This window comes from Pelmatolapia mariae, linkage group LG22 (assembly GCF_036321145.2).
Source record: "Pelmatolapia mariae isolate MD_Pm_ZW linkage group LG22, Pm_UMD_F_2, whole genome shotgun sequence".
In the NCBI taxonomy this organism is placed as follows: domain Eukaryota; kingdom Metazoa; phylum Chordata; class Actinopteri; order Cichliformes; family Cichlidae; genus Pelmatolapia; species Pelmatolapia mariae.
Window position 1 is genome coordinate 26,278,680 of NC_086245.2, and position 15,690 is coordinate 26,294,369.

Here is a 15,690-nt window from a genome sequence, read left to right on the forward strand (position 1 = left end):
GAGACTTTTGGTCCAAATTACTCATCAGATTTGCTTCAGGAAGCTATATTGGTCCAACCCAAAAGGAGGAGGAGTCTGCGAAGCGAGGAGGAGGAGGAGTGTTTTACCTTGAGTACAATCTTGTTGTCAGAGGTCGGGGTGCGTCCCACCCATAGAGCAAACTTACAGGGGTCTCCTTCAACGTGTTCAGTCACCCCCAACTCTGATGTCTGCAAGGAAGAGTAATATGAGAAAACGTAAACTTTACTTTGCCGACTGTCAAATGATTTTATTTTTGTAATTGTGTAAAGTTCTGAGGTTTCCATAAGCACAAAAATGCTCCTGATTTTATCATCGTGTACTTACAAAGAGTTTGCTCTTATAGATGTATTTGCTCCGGCCATTTGAGTCTTTGACCTCCTTGCTGAAAACAAGAGACATCTCAAAGAGGAAGAGGTGGCGCTCTCGTCCCTTTCGGATCAGAGTCTTTGGATCCCAGACCTGGAATGAATCCTGGAGAATGAGCTCGCCTTGCGACTCGATGTTTTCATCGAAACCTGGAGAAAAAGGCCAGAGGATGACTTGATGAAAAATCAACATTAAAGAATAAACACACAGAGGTTTGCTGTGAAATTATAGCTAATAGTACAAATACAGAATCAATGACTGACCTTCCAGCATTGAGAGGTGCATGGCATCGTTGGCTTTCTTGGGAACACTGAGCATCACCTCCAGGCCGTCCTTGATCTCTCCTTTACCTTCTTCGCAGCACGTCAACAGCTCCTAAACAGGACGCGGGCACAGAAACCATGACAACAGGAACCATGGAGACGCTCATCACAAGCATCTCGTTTTTTTGCTGTGGCGGCTTACCTTCAGCAGGAGCTGATACTTGGTGATTCTCTGCACTGGCTTGATCAGATAGGATGAGATGGAGTTGGCCAGTCGGTGCCTCTGTTGAATTTCCTATCATTAACAGAGGAGAACGGTGAGGTGACTGTACGTGACTGACATTCAGTCTCATCTCAGTGATCAAAGGTGGTACTCACATCAAAGTAGTTGCCAGCATGCTCCAGTATGAGCTGGGTGGAGTCCGGCTTGTTCTTACAGTAGTTCACATACATCTGGAACTTATCAGCCTTGAACAAGAAAGAAACAGATGATGATGAAAAATTAATACCCATCACATCTCCACTTATGAACCATTTTTCTTACACCCAGAAATATTAAAGGGACCATTGATGCTCATTTTCAGCTACTGCCTGACATGACATCATACTGAGCCAGGAGTAGAAAAAAGCTCATATGCATTAATTAGAAATCTAAATGCACACGTACACAGTACAAAATACATTTCTCTGTAAGACACAATAATACATACCCATGTGACGAAGCAATGCCCAACATCCTCTGGAAGCTGCTCATATTTCTCCAACTCTTTGAGGAAGATGCTGATTGAAAAAAAAAAAAGAGAGACAGAACCATGAGAGACCAGAAGAAAAGATTAGAGCTTTCTCTAAAAATGAAAGATAGTGGAAGGAGGACATGTTTCTTACTTATGGTGGAATTCATAAAGGTCTTGCATGTTTCCAAAGATGATGTGCTCCTTGTTGAGGATCCCTGGAGGAATCTCCTCCACTCCACTGGTCATCTCCCACAGGTAGGTCTGCAATGGAGGAAAGAGGAGATCATAACTATAAGAATAATAATGGTTTTATTTTTCATAATAGGATTCTGAAAGACTTAAATTTAGTTGAAAAGTTGTTGCACAACTCTGGCACTAAGCAGGTTAACAGTAGTGGGTTGACAAGTTGAACTTACATCCATGCACTCCCGCAGGTCTCGCACGTAGGCTTTTTCTGTCTGAATCAGCTCTGCCATGATGAACCTGAACACACACAAAACACACAGCGACACAAATTAGCAATTTTCATATCATCCTTGTTCACGCGGTGATAAATCAGCAGCTCCCTTTCAGCCTGTCGACTTCAACCATTTACATTAATGAATGATGACTTATGGGCCATAAGACGTGGTCATAAAGCGAGCCATGAATGATGGAAATCATGCTCGTGATTTGTGCCGCTCATATAAAAATGATGCAGGCGCTTTTTCCTGGACTGTGTCTGTCCACTCATTTGTTCTGAGCCACAGCTCGATGGTTCAGTCTGCAGTTTTTGTGCTGGCACAGCAGAGAAGAGGCCGGACGGAGGAGCGTAAATCAAGCAGCTTCATTATGTATATACATTTACACTGAGCTCCTCTTCCAGCTATTGACCAGGTTCAGTGCTGACACTGCTGTGGACAGGGACACTGGCGGGTAACCTGCTCATAGTCTGTTAACTCTGAGTGCTTTGGGGTAATAAAACATTTTTCAACAAGTGGGAAAAAATGTTGCTGATGTACAACAAAGACGGTTCACACGAGGAGCTTTTAACTACTAGCTAAACAATTCTTCAGGCATAACCTGGAGCACTTGCCAGTTTGCTAAATAAGAATTATTCCTTATCTATTAATTCTTCTGTTTTTCTGATATTATAAAGCAGGAGGTGGTAACGTACTCCTTTCTGCGTGCAGATTTACGTTTCTCCTCATTCAGCTCATGGGCGGCAGCATCCCTCAGCTTGACCTCTGACCCTGGAGCCGTGGCTGGGATGATGTCCAACTGGAGATCCTTGCTCTGACATGGAGAGAAGCAAAGTGAAAGTTTAGGTTTCGGGGTACAGAGCGAGCAGCTGCCTAGCAAAAAACCTGAGCACTCACCGCCTTGTTGGAGTCGGAGGAGATGCCCAGAGCTTTCTCAAGACTGCAGCGATACTTGTCCATGCGCAGCGAAAAGTCTCGATAGCGCTTGTCCACAGCTGTCACCCATTTTTTGATCTCCCCTGCATGACTGTGGCCTTTCTCGCAGAAACCATCGGCCAGCTGGATCAGCAGCTTAACACGCTCCTTAGTTTGCTAAGAAGGAGAGAAACAGAGCCAATGTGGTCCTCACGCACATGCATGCAAACATCAACATGAGGTTTCTGTGCGCGCGTTTGCAAGCCCAACCTTGGCTGTGATGTGGAATTCCTCATGTTCTTTCAGCAGTTCCTGCGTGTGGTGGATACTCGAGCCTGTGGATGTGTGTGTGGACAGGTAAAACTCCCCAGTGTCGTGAATCCACTCCAGAGCCTTAAAAACACACAGAGGATGTTTGTCATAAGCAGAGTGTGTAGATGTGTCGCTGTAAAATTGCAGCGTGTTCTTTGCGTACCTGTTTGGCGCTACGTTCAAACACCACGTACTGCTGGCACTGATCCAGCCTGCGTTTCTTCATCGTCCAGAAGTGGAGAACGCGGTTCTCTCTTTGCAGTAGCTCATTAAGGATGTCTACACGCAAAACAGGGAGAAAGAAATTTAAGCCAAAAGGTAAGAACCTTCCTGCAGCCACAGTGCAAAGTGCTCACTTGATGTAGTAAGAACCATTTTGCTCAAACTCCCCTCACTATGATTTGGCTCAGTGTTCGTCACCACAGCTCTGCTGCAGGGCAACATTTCTGAGTTAGCTGGGTCAGGTTTTCCCAGCACCACCGGCGGTGTTCCAAACATGTTTGTAAGTAATCTTTTTACTTACACTGTGCTCCTACTTCAAACGTTAGGAGCCAGAGGTTTTGATCATTTATCCGGCTATCGGAGTCTTTCAGAGTGTTTGGACTCCATCATCTTTGAGTTCCTATATTTTCTTAGATATTTTTTCATTTGAATACTTTTTAATATTTTTTTTTTCAATTCAGTTTAGCTTCAGTTAGTTTCTAGAGTGAATTAAACTGTTTCTGTTTGTTTACCGTTAATGTTCTTAATCCTGAATTTTTCTTAATTCTAATATGGAGGAACAAACACAGACTGAAGCAGCAGCCATGTAACAGATTATTTTCTGCCACTGACAGAATTTTTATTTTTTTTAAAAATGGTGGAAAAATCTGAAGGAGGTCCGTCTTCAGACAGATGACTGACTGCACGAGTGAATTATTTACAGTTACTATAACATTAAATAATTCACATGTAACAATATCAACAAAGGTGCAGGCAGCACCGTTGGTCGATCTATTTCAGAACCGAACATTAAACATAAACTGTAGAATCTTCCCACCAAGATTCAAAAACAGTGCCATCTTATTACAGCGTCACATCTACAGCACGGTTTTTGTCAGCAGAGAGCTCGTGACGTTTATGCGCTCGGCGACATCGCTCTGTGACTTGTTGCAACAGTGCCATCCTATTACAACATCACACTCGTGTTCTTGTATTTAGTTGCTTTTATTTAGTACTTTTACCCCTAAAGTGAATCTAGTACAGCTGCTCAACTGTGAACTGGCTCCAGTGATCTCAGTGCTCAGTGTAGAAGCAAAGGTAAGGTTCAGCCTCTGGAATCAAATCAAATCAAATGAGTACAACGTCTCTGCAGCAACCACCCACGATGCATCAACGGCTCAAACGAGCACACAGTTTAAATCTCGGTTAGTTCAAATTTGTCTGTTTATGGTGTTTTAGTGCCTCCACTTCAACTGCAGGGGAAAAAACCAAACATTCATTTTCTTTTAGTGTCAACGCGAGTAGTGAGCGCACAGTTGGTGTCCATCTTATGTCTTACGCAGCGCTATTAAATATGTGTCAATGTGATTGAAATTCAAATGAAAGGTAAAACAAACTTTTGCTGGACTTTATCAAAATGAGGGCTAACGAGGCTGTTGATTAGAAAGTCTGGATGTTGTTTAACGTGTCTTCTTATACTCACTTTTGACCTGCTGTTCTGGTGCTTTGACGTGGCTCAGCATCCCGGGCATGTTAACACTGTTCCTGTGCATGTACTTGAGGAAGACATCCGCATTTCTCCTTGCCAGTGTGCACGCCTAATTAAAACGTAAAACACGCACAGTAAGATCAGAAGTGTGAGTTAAAGCTTTGCTCCGCTTTGATTCTGACTCATTCTCTGTGTGTGTGGGAGTGTGTGTGTTACTTTTAGGAAGGCCTCCTTCTGCTCCAGGTGCTTGCTGATCATGGGGGTGACGTGGTCTGTTTCACAGTTGGGTCCCAGTTTGTCAGCTCCTCCACACCAGTCCTCCTCTCTCTTGTACTCTTGCTCCAAGCTCTCCAACACACTGCACACCTGTTGAGAGAAACGTGCAGTCAGTTGTGTTTGTGTGGACTGTCGAGGAGACGGTAAAGCTAACTCTTCTCTCATACCTGTTCAGAGGTCTTGTAGAAGGCGACAGAGGCATTGACAAGCTTGAGTCGGTCCTCCATCTTTAGCATGAGCTGTTGCCAGTGTGAAGCCACGCTCTCGGCACAGTCTCTGATCAGGTCCATGTCGTAGTGGTTGGCCTGAAGCAGAGCCTCCGCTTTCTGCTGAACCTGCAGGGCACTCTGGTGTGTTTTCTGCAGAAAGGGGGAAGATCAGGATTACAGAAATCTAGCTTCAAACAGCCTGATGGGATAACACAAACTCTGTTACCTCAATAGCATGCTGAAATTGTTCGTGTTCCCTCTGCAGTTGCTCAGCTTCCTGCAGGGAGCTGGCTGTTATCAGACCAGCGTTTAGCATCGACTCGCCATTACGAATCCAACCCAGAACCTGTAAGAATCAGACAGAGAGAGCTTTTTCCTCACAGAACTTGCAGATTTCTTGGTATTCTGCCGTTTGAACCTGTTTAACCTGCAGATGGCGCCTTGCTGCAGGTATGTGACCAGGCATTTTACCTGCTTGACTTCTGCCTGCAGGTGTCTCAGCTGGACACACTGCTCCAGGTGTCTGCGGTGCTGCTCAGCAGCTAAATCGAGCTCTTGCTGCTTTTCGTGAAGGAACTCCAGCAAGTCCTGAACCCGCGTGGCCATGTCCACATCCCGATCGCACAGCAGCTCCACACCTGGATGGAAGACGCGTAACCGTATAAGACGTGGTGTGGAGGAGCAAGTCAAATAACTTCCCTGACGGTCTTAATTATCAGTCACGTGTGCATCAATTCAAACTCATGTTTAATACACGTGGCATGGCGCAACCATTCCTTGTGCCGTTTTACAGAGCACCTATTAGCATGTGAGATCACAGGTGAGTTATTATGGTTAGTGAGTGGGTGCCTCTCATCACAAACGCTGACTGAATCTGACCCGCGACACCTACACAGCATCAATATTAAAACTAACGTAGCCAACACAGAAATCTGTGCAGCAGCAGCCAACATGAGCTACATCCTGACTACACCCTCAGATGGAAGATGACCGAGGTCTGAGGGAGGCCACCGGGCGACAGTCAAACACCTCCACAGTTTTACTTTACAGCACTTAAGGGCAGATGAAGAACTGGTAATAAGAAAATGTCTAAAAAATAATGGAGTCTTAGGAGCGGACTCACCGGAGGCCTGGACTTCGTTGACATACTGCAGCAGCTCCTGGCCCTGGTGGATCACATCGAAGGTGAGGTTGTTCATGGTCAAGGCCTTGTCAGCGTGGTGCTGGAGCCTCTGCTCGGCCAGCGTCAGGTCCTCCGTGTCAAAGTCATTCATCTGACCTGTCAGCTCCTCGTTCCACGACTCCAGGTCAGAGATGATCTGAGGAGGGAAGAGACTGAATTTAAAGGAAGCGTAGTATAGAGTAGCTTTAGTGAGTCACGAGTCTGTGAGATTGCTGCACTAAGGCACAATGCTGCGTGGGTAGATGTTTTTCATACAAATTACACGCATTATTCTTCCAATATCATTAATTCTAAATGAAAAATACTTTTACATTTAAACGTGTGAACAGCACATTTTCACTTATACATTTAAAACAAAAGCACAGGCTGTTCGATTCTGTGTCCACACGCAACAGTCTTTGTACTTGAAGCACCCGTGACCTCATTTTCAGAGCTATCGAGGGATTATTGTTGCTTAGCTACAAAAAACGGTTTCTAGTGCTTCTGCATTCCTTCTTTGTGGACATCAGGTCTCTACAGTTTGCTTAAGACTGTTTAAACATTCTTATAATGGCAGATAACTGGGCTGTCACTGAGAACAGTTCAATTCTCCTCCACCCGTCTTGACAGTGTTTGATGTCCTAATTTCCTCCCCTTTCTTTTAATGTTTACCTCTTGAAAGCCTACTAGGAGTAAGCACTGAAGCTCTTTTATGAACGGAGCAGTTTGTGTCACATTTCAGACCTTGCTTATCAAATAAAATGACTGGGTTTGCATCAGCAGTTAGCAAGGGTAGTCTAACCTTGGAAAAAATACAGAAACTATTCTAACGATTTTGATGCATTCTCAATCATCCAGGAAAGTAAATCTCCAAAAGTTGAATCTATTCTAACGATCATTAGAATAGTCAATAATTCGTTATTAAGGGTACAGGGGACGTATTCAAATGTCTGATGAGAGAAAAGTGACACTGATCAGTTGTAGCTGAACCATTTACAGCTAAAAGTGCAGTGAGTGAGGCTGAACTGAGAGTTTCTTTCGTATAAACAGCTTCCTGTGGAAACAAATCCACCTATGAGGACTCACATCAATGGCATCCCTCTCAAAGATGCGGAGCTGCAGGAAGAGCTCCAGTTTGATCTTCCTCTCCTGGAAGAGCTCCTCCATCTGTGCCTGGGCTTCATCCAGCTGCTGGAGGACGCTCTCGATGTGGTTGATGGAGCTGTTGTGGGGCGTCTTGTTGCTGGAGATGGCGGAGTCCCTGCAACACAAATGCACATTAAACCATGTGATGCAGTGCTGACCATAAAAACAACGGACGCAGAGCAGCTTTAAAGGGACACCGCGGCACAACAGGGAGGGCCATTGTGCCGATATGCTGTCTTATATCAGACTTTGGTTCAGCCAGATCACAAGCAGCTGCCCCTTTATGTTTTCATTCTTCTGATTGGCTGCCCCTCTTAAACAGAAGGGTTGAATGACTCCCGAGTGAGACTTCTGTGCCAGTTATGTTTGTAAGGGGACAATATTTGGGATGTCCGCTCACTTACACCACACAGAGCAGAAGAAACTGAGACGCTGTATTAGAGGAGTTACATATTCAATGCACATATTAAAACTGTGGCCATGTTTAATAGGAGCACCCAGCATCGTGACAGTGCATTATATTAGCAGAAAATATGGAAACCCCTATGTGTCCACTTTAACATGATTCATTATTATTTATGACTCACTATTAGATTTTTTTGGTTCCCTTTGTCCTTCATTTTTGTAACAATATATTCAGTCTTTGAAATCCTGCAGCCTGTCAGCAGTCTTAAATGGATTTCATTACTTAATGAGAAAGATTTCTAGTCCATAACACAGCACTGGAGCCAAAAATAGCAACACATTTTTACTGTTTCACCACAAAGGAAAACTGAAGTCGTGCATTTAATCCATCAAGCTGGGATCTTCATAAAGTAAGACAAAACATTAAACCTGCACAGAAGTGTTAATCAATGTGAATATTAAATTGAATAAACAAATCAGACGACCCTCTGTGAGCAAGCACTTGGCAACAGTGGAAAGGAAAAACTCCCGTTTAACAGGAAGAAAAATCTTTTTAAAGAGAAGGACTATTGCATATTTTCAGGGATTTTAGAGCAAGAAAAAATAATAATGAATAAGTATTTATTACAAGAGGTGAATGAATTAATTAATAAATACAAATTAGTGGCAACTGTGGACCCAGTCCCAGCCTTTCACAGCTCTCACTCTCAACCAGATGCCAATCATTCAAATTTATAAAAAATTAAAACGGCCTAAATCGCTCCGAAGCTCACATGTAGCGTGGGCAACGGGGTCTGCAAAGATGCATATATTTTTGTTTAAGAAGAGAGAAAATGAAGCAGCTCATACAGATTCTGACTCATCAGTCTCACAGATACACGTATGATGCACAAACATGCAAACGACAGTTTTTGAGAGGCTAAATATGAGCAAGCAAAGAATCGGAGGTCAGGTGTGTTCTGATTGGCCGATCGCATTGGTTAATCTGTGCAGCGGGTGCACTCCTAGTCCTGCGCACACTCATTAGCAGAAGGTGTGTGGAGTTACAGTTGCCTCCTGGGAAGAGTGTCACACCATTGGACACGCATTTTTAAAAGCAGTGTTATGTAAGACTTCACCGTGGAGCCAATACACCGTGGAGAGCGAGCAATGAGAGAAAGAAAGAGGAAAAAACTGGGGGGGGGGACTGGAACGTCCTCTGCATAAAAATAAAGCTGGATAATGAGGGTCAACTGAATCCTCTTCTCCAACACCTCCTCCTTGCCTCTCAGCTTTCTTTGTCGCTTTTCACGCACCGCCATTAACGTCTTCAAAATGACACATATTGAATATTTTGAGCTTTCGCCACAAATTTGAATTCCAAACTCATCCCCGGTTAAATTAACCTGCCAAAACTACAACTGAGAGAAACACGGGAAGAGTACTATTACATAAGGAGACATGATTTTTTTCTTCCCTCCTTGTCTTGACACGTTTTAATATCCCTGCATATACGTGGGCAGAACATGTGCACCATTATCTGTTACTAGTAGCTGAACGGATTTTAAGGATCGGTTGGATTGCATTACTTTTGCATCAGAACATCTTTGTTTTGAGAGAGTCCGTACTCGAAATACAATCTCATTTGCGCTACCTGAGCTGCTGGATGAGGTCCTCTCCCTCCTTGATGACGTTGACGGTGACCTGCAGCGTGGTCTGCTGCTGCTGGCCGAAGCGCTTGATCAGATCCTGGACGGCCTCCACAGACTCGGCATAAACGTCGTCCAGCAGCTCCTTCTGGAGCTCCTCCAGCCATGTCCACAACTGGAAGAAGGGATGTCAGATTTTTTAGAAATCTTATTCAGTTTGATTGCAGGTAAACTAGTCTAATGGTTTATCCACTGGGTTTCTGGTAAGTCTCATACACTGCATATACATGAGCCTGTGTGACACCTCTTTTTGGTTAACACTCATGTTCTCACCCTGACCACAGGACAGGATCCGACATACATTTATCACCTTTTTCTGTATTACAAATGGCGATTATCAGAACCTAAAGGGAGGACAGTATAGTTACTGACCAAGTCCTCTCACCAGTTTGAACAACCTTAATTGCTCTCTGACTAAGTCCATTAAACACAAAATATAAACATTTCACCTGGTAATTATTTCCCTCTTGCTCAGAGAGCCCTGTGAAAGCTCTCAACCACACACACATGCAGCCCACCATCCACTTCAGCATTATGTCATCCCTCCTGCCCACCTCTTTGACGTGCGTGTGGAAGGCGACAGACATGTCCAGCAGGACTTTGCGCTGCTCCACGCGGCGAACAAAGTCTTGGATCCTGTCTTCGAGCTGGTGGGCGGCCTGGTAGATCTCCTCTGGGTCGCACTCTCCTGTCTGGGCCAGCTGCTCGGCCGCCTCCAGCAGCTTGTCTGCATTGGTGTACGTATTCTACACCGAGGCCGGAGGTAAAGGGGGAGACGGATTAGCTGAAGAAGGCAGTGTAAAACGAGCACAATGCATTTCGAAGATGGGCAGAGAGAGAGAGAGAGAGAGAGAGAAATCGTACAGGCAGAGACAAAAATGAAAAACAGGATATGAAGACGTGTATACTGATTAAATCAGTGACAACAGAGCTTCACAGAAATAGGTAGTGGAAGGAAACAGATACAGACAGCGGGTGAAGGGGACATACAAAGAAAGGCGCAGAAACAAATGGAAACAAATGGTTGTGTTAGGGTGGGACGTCAACAAGTTGATGATATTTTTTGGTTAAAGTTAATGAGGCTGTCGGAGTATTCTACACTACTAGTGTGGAAATATAAAAGGATTATAGCTGTAACAAATGCAAAACATAGTATTTTTAAGTATATGCAAGTAATATTTGACATTTTACATGCTTGCTGTAAAAATATAAACATAGTATGCAGTAACTGAAGGTGTTAGATAAATATATGCAAGCAAAGAGCAGGAACACACAGATGTAGCAGGTGCACACCACTTCTTAGTGTTTATATAAACAGATAAAAATAATAATAATAAAATAACAGTACAGTTAATACAACATCTCAACCATATATGGCAGTATAACCCAAACTGAAGAGTCACGGGGTAAGCTGGTATTAAAAGACATTTTTACTGCAAACAGCTGCACATGCACAGGCAAGACTGTGTACCTGTGTGTGCAGCAGGTATGTTTAAACATTACTTGAAATTGTTAAAAACCTACTGAGAGCTTATCTAGTTTGTAAAATTATTTTAATCAACTAAAATCAAGGCAAGAACCTGACCTTGGCCAAATACCTTCACAAAATGCTGGGAGTTAACTTTTACTTGGGACAAATACTGTTCATAAAAAACTTTTAAAAAAATAGAGTTAAGCTAACAGTGAAACTAATAAAACCAACAATGTCAAACAATAAAACCTAGAAACTAAGTCTTTTTAAACAAAAACTAAATTATCTCTGCTAGCTTGAATAGCTAATATTTTACATTAACAAATTAAAGCTAATAAGCTTTAGCATAGCTGAGATTTGCTAACCCTCACCGCACCTTTACTTTTTTTCATTTTTTCCCCCTATAATGAGTCAGAGTGTCTTTCGCTAATAGTGAAATGCCCAAAGATTGTAAATTAATAATAACATGGAGACAACACAACACAGTAGAAGACATTACAGTGGCAAAGGAAGAAGACAAAACAGCACACAGAAACAATAAAAACACCAGCAATGCAGTGACTGGTGCACTGGTTTAAACCTGAAAAAAGGGCCAGGAATCAAGCTACCTGTGCCACTTCCTCAAAGTCTTCATGGCGTTTCTGGAGAGCTCTGGCTCGGTGGAGAGACTTTCCCACCCCTGTGTGTTTGCTGAGGAAGGCCTCGCCATGGTTTTCTATCCAGTCCAAAACCTGTGCAAAGACCACATTACCCACTGTGAAACGTGTAAAACCACAAGGGGGCGCTCTGACGTGGTATTAGTGCCACAAGTGTTAACGATCAAAACTGTACATGAGAGCAAAGGAATGGCAGAAATAACCATTAGCTCGGTTAACAGGAGCCACAGCATGGAGTCTTTCTTTGCACACTCCCCTCTGTGCACTTTGTCCTTCATAGGATGAACAGCATCTGCATGGCCATATGACCCAATTCAGTTGCCATAGCAATAGTTGCCATGTCAACACACTGAGGAATGCCTATGATTTTTGGACAGTGTGCAGCGGTATTGTCATGTTGGGACCATTTGATTACAGTATGCGAGCTTTTATTCTGCAGAAAGCCTTTTTATTTCAGGCCTTCATCCAGTGCTCCTATCCACAGCGACATGTGAGGACTGAACGTGCATCGTTCCAGCAAATAACTCAAGGACATGTCGATAGGAAACATGCCTGCGGTTGCAATCAAACCCTCTATTAAGTGTAGTATTCATCTAGCCATAAGCCTAGCCTGCTATTTTCAAATTAATGTCTAACCCTGGCAATTAAGCTTGGTCCTTGGAATTGCAGTGTGCTCGAACAAATGCGCGCATGCATGAAGATATAAACAAAAATACACGCAGTAAACTGGAAACGTGTGCGTACCTGCTGGACGTCCTGCTGAAACACGCAGAGCTGCAGGCGCTGGTGCAGACGCACTTTACGGTGCTGCCAGATGTTTTCCAGCTGTCTCTGGTGATGCAGCACCTCGTGGATGATGTCCAAGACGTGGTGCACTGCCTTAGAGTAGTTTGCCGTTGCCGTCAGTGAATCGGCACTGCCCGGGGTCAAAGGTCGCTGCAGCTTGTCCAGCAGAGCTTTGCCATCTTGACTCACCTGAGGTTAGAAAATGTTTTGAACTCGAGGTGAATCGGAAAGATAAATGCCACTAAAGCTAACCCTGCCCTCTGGACAGCAGACTAACTCCATCGTGTGTGTGAACTTGCCTCCGAGTAAGCAGCTGTGATGTGCTCGTACAGGCCTTGGTGATGGTGGATGGCATCTTCGAGGTCTTGTAGCTCAGAAGGCAAGTCCACCTCGCCACATGCCTTACACCAGGAGTCCACATTACTCATGTACTGCAGCGAGAGGAGAAGCATAGTTCACATGACACACTGGTGGTTTATACATCTGTGTGCTCTTCCCAGGGGTCAGAAACAGCAGAGCATAAAACGACATCGCCTGGGTGTAAACCTGCAGAAATCATCTTTTGCCCATGAGATCTATTAGAAGAATTATCTAGGGCTGAACCTGCTGTTCATTGACCTGTGGTGACTTCCTAGAAGCTTCCTGTACCCCCCTGTAGGAGTGATGGGGGAAAACATAACAATCATTAAGACTGACCTCTGAGAAATATCTCCATCTTAATGATTTGCCTTTTAAACACCTCTCACATCATAATTGGAATCACATACAGAAGAGAAGCTTGTTTTAAGTCTTTGTTCTCTTCATGTATGTGTGGAGTGGCAAAACTTCTGGGAACAAAATGCCCTTTTCTATTTCATCTTACAAACATAAAAGGCTGGTCTGATGACGGCAGTATTCCAGGTCGGAAAAGTCGCACCACCCATGTTCCCTGGCTGTTATTCTGCTTGTGTACTTTTTAAGGCCATGAATCATTCCATAGTGGCCTGACTAATGAGCACAGGCAGAAAGACCAGCAGATAACACACACACACACACACACACACACACACACACACACACACACACACACACAGTACTTACATTCAGAATTTATTCATGCAAATATATGTAAATGAAATGTATGTGCTAGGGTTTATTCAATTAAGCCAAATGGGTACTTTACAATCCAAAAAGTGTGCACATGTGTGTTCATTTGCATTCATTACAAAAGGTCAACACCTCGGCTACCTGAACAGCACATCAGCACGAGGTTTACCGATTGGTTCCCACTGAACCAGTGTTCAAGGACTAGTTAAGACTTTTGAGAAACAAGCTACTTATCATAAGAGCTAAAAATTGATAGGGTTGAGCTTAATTACTAAAGTGAAGGTACAGGATATATTCTCTTTTTACATTTCCATTCATTTATAAAGAAAACAATTAAAGCATGAGTCCAGCATTTTTCAAATCATAACATTAAAGGCTCAAACAATAAATTCTAACAGATTCAGTCCATGAACATTTCTTGCCATTTACCAAACCGTCACACTCACCTGGTCACATTTCTGATGGAAACCGGCTGACATCTCTAACAGCGTGCTACGTTCATCCAATGCGGCGGCGAATGCCTTCCACTCCTGCTCCAACTGACTTGAGATCTGCTTGATCTGCTGGGAAGCGTAGTGACCCGACTCCAGCAGCCGGTTCCCCACGGACATGATCCGGTTGATGTTGACGTACACATTCTGTACAGGACGATGAGGAAGAAAGGCGCGAAATGGCAGAATATTTTCAATCACTAATTCATAAAGAGGCAAAAACTTGGTCTAACATCCGAGGCCACAGGTACGTGCAGAGGAGAGAGGAACTGAGAGGAGGAACCAAAAGAAGGTTTAAAGCGGTATATTATTGTGAGAATGGGTCGTTCTGCACATTGAGCATGTTTACTTCAGGTACTCAGGTATATTTTTAAGGTAAAGCTTGCACGATTACTCAAGTTACATTATAACATCGGTATTAGGTCACACGGCTGCACATTACCCAGAAAATAATGCACATTTCTTTGTGTTTTTATTTCTGAAATACCAATAAATATTGTTTTTTGGTTTAAAAAAAAAAGTATTTTTTTCCATATGCAAAAAAAGACAAAAAAAAAAAAGTGCCTTAGACCTGGAAACACGGTTAATACATCATCGTTTAATAAGTGAATAGGCTAGAGAAAATGGCAAACTGAGGAGCTTAAGTAAAAGACACTATTGGTCTGCTACTGTTTTTCTCTCATCTGTGAGCAGAAACCCTCAGTGGCTAGATTGATTCCTCGTCTCAGCAGTTTCATAATGGTTATGTAAGGCGGACTGTGGATAGAGAATAGGATTACTTAATACCTGGTTGTGTTGCTCCTAACACGGAGAAAATGTGCAAGTGCACGGAAGCGCAGGCTGCTCTAAACAAACACTCAAACCCAGCAGTAGAGCTTGACACTAAGTGCAATAACTATATTATTATACAGTGCAGGGCACCGACTTGAGTCCAAGTGGGAAGAAAAGCATTATCTCCTGCTGCGAATCAGTGTGTGTCTCACCATGCAGTTCATGGCGAAGTGGCTGTGCTGGGTTTGCAGCTCCACAGCATGGGGGTGGTTGTTGCCGATCTCTGTGTAGCCTGCCAGGAATAAACCCTTGTTGTGCATGATCCAGTCGAACATCTGAGGCATGACGACAAATACACACACACACACAGAAAAAATATCAATAAAAAAAATAAAAGCACAGACACACAAGGGCCGGGATCATTACTAACTCCTGCAGATTGTTGCAAGAACAGGCACAAACAGCTGGGACTGAGCCGTGTGGGCAAACCTGAGTGTGTTTGCTCACTGCTGCAGTGTTCGAACAGTTGTCATCTATCCAGGCCAGCATACAGAGAAATGGACTGCCTCTATTAAGAGCATCCTCTCTGGCTCTCTTAGAGAACAACTTGTTGCCTATGGTGTCCTAGCAACAAGCTCCTACTACTGCAGTGTATCCAAGACTGCAGCTCGCTCTGTGTTGCTGCAACCTGCTATTTTATTCTACTCACTCCAACACGGATCTGTGCATTTCTCTCCCTGTCTCTTCTTATTTTGTGCCGCAGCTGTCATCGCCCGAGCTG

The 15,690-nt window shown here is 43.7% G+C and overlaps 1 protein-coding gene across 6 annotated transcripts in view; it reads right to left on the reverse strand.

The window, feature by feature from the left end:
* LOC135933210 (triple functional domain protein) overlaps positions 1–15,690 on the reverse strand; it is an 80,578-nt gene that overhangs the window by 20,855 nt on the left and 44,033 nt on the right. For all 6 annotated transcript variants that reach the window (XM_065471239.1, XM_065471238.1, XM_065471237.1 and 3 more), the window contains 26 exons: positions 15,122–15,244; positions 14,094–14,285; positions 12,861–12,992; positions 12,520–12,750; positions 11,728–11,850; positions 10,203–10,394; positions 9,594–9,763; positions 7,496–7,670; positions 6,371–6,566; positions 5,719–5,885; positions 5,474–5,593; positions 5,206–5,397; positions 4,979–5,128; positions 4,757–4,871; positions 3,236–3,351; positions 3,031–3,153; positions 2,743–2,937; positions 2,541–2,659; positions 1,801–1,867; positions 1,536–1,645; positions 1,361–1,430; positions 1,029–1,118; positions 853–945; positions 651–762; positions 346–536; positions 108–209 (listed from right to left, as the gene is read on the reverse strand). In XM_065471239.1, the coding sequence (XP_065327311.1) occupies positions 108–209; positions 346–536; positions 651–762; positions 853–945; positions 1,029–1,118; positions 1,361–1,430; positions 1,536–1,645; positions 1,801–1,867; positions 2,541–2,659; positions 2,743–2,937; positions 3,031–3,153; positions 3,236–3,351; positions 4,757–4,871; positions 4,979–5,128; positions 5,206–5,397; positions 5,474–5,593; positions 5,719–5,885; positions 6,371–6,566; positions 7,496–7,670; positions 9,594–9,763; positions 10,203–10,394; positions 11,728–11,850; positions 12,520–12,750; positions 12,861–12,992; positions 14,094–14,285; positions 15,122–15,244 (3,666 nt within the window). The remainder of the gene's footprint in view (positions 1–107; positions 210–345; positions 537–650; positions 763–852; positions 946–1,028; positions 1,119–1,360; positions 1,431–1,535; positions 1,646–1,800; positions 1,868–2,540; positions 2,660–2,742; positions 2,938–3,030; positions 3,154–3,235; positions 3,352–4,756; positions 4,872–4,978; positions 5,129–5,205; positions 5,398–5,473; positions 5,594–5,718; positions 5,886–6,370; positions 6,567–7,495; positions 7,671–9,593; positions 9,764–10,202; positions 10,395–11,727; positions 11,851–12,519; positions 12,751–12,860; positions 12,993–14,093; positions 14,286–15,121; positions 15,245–15,690) is intronic.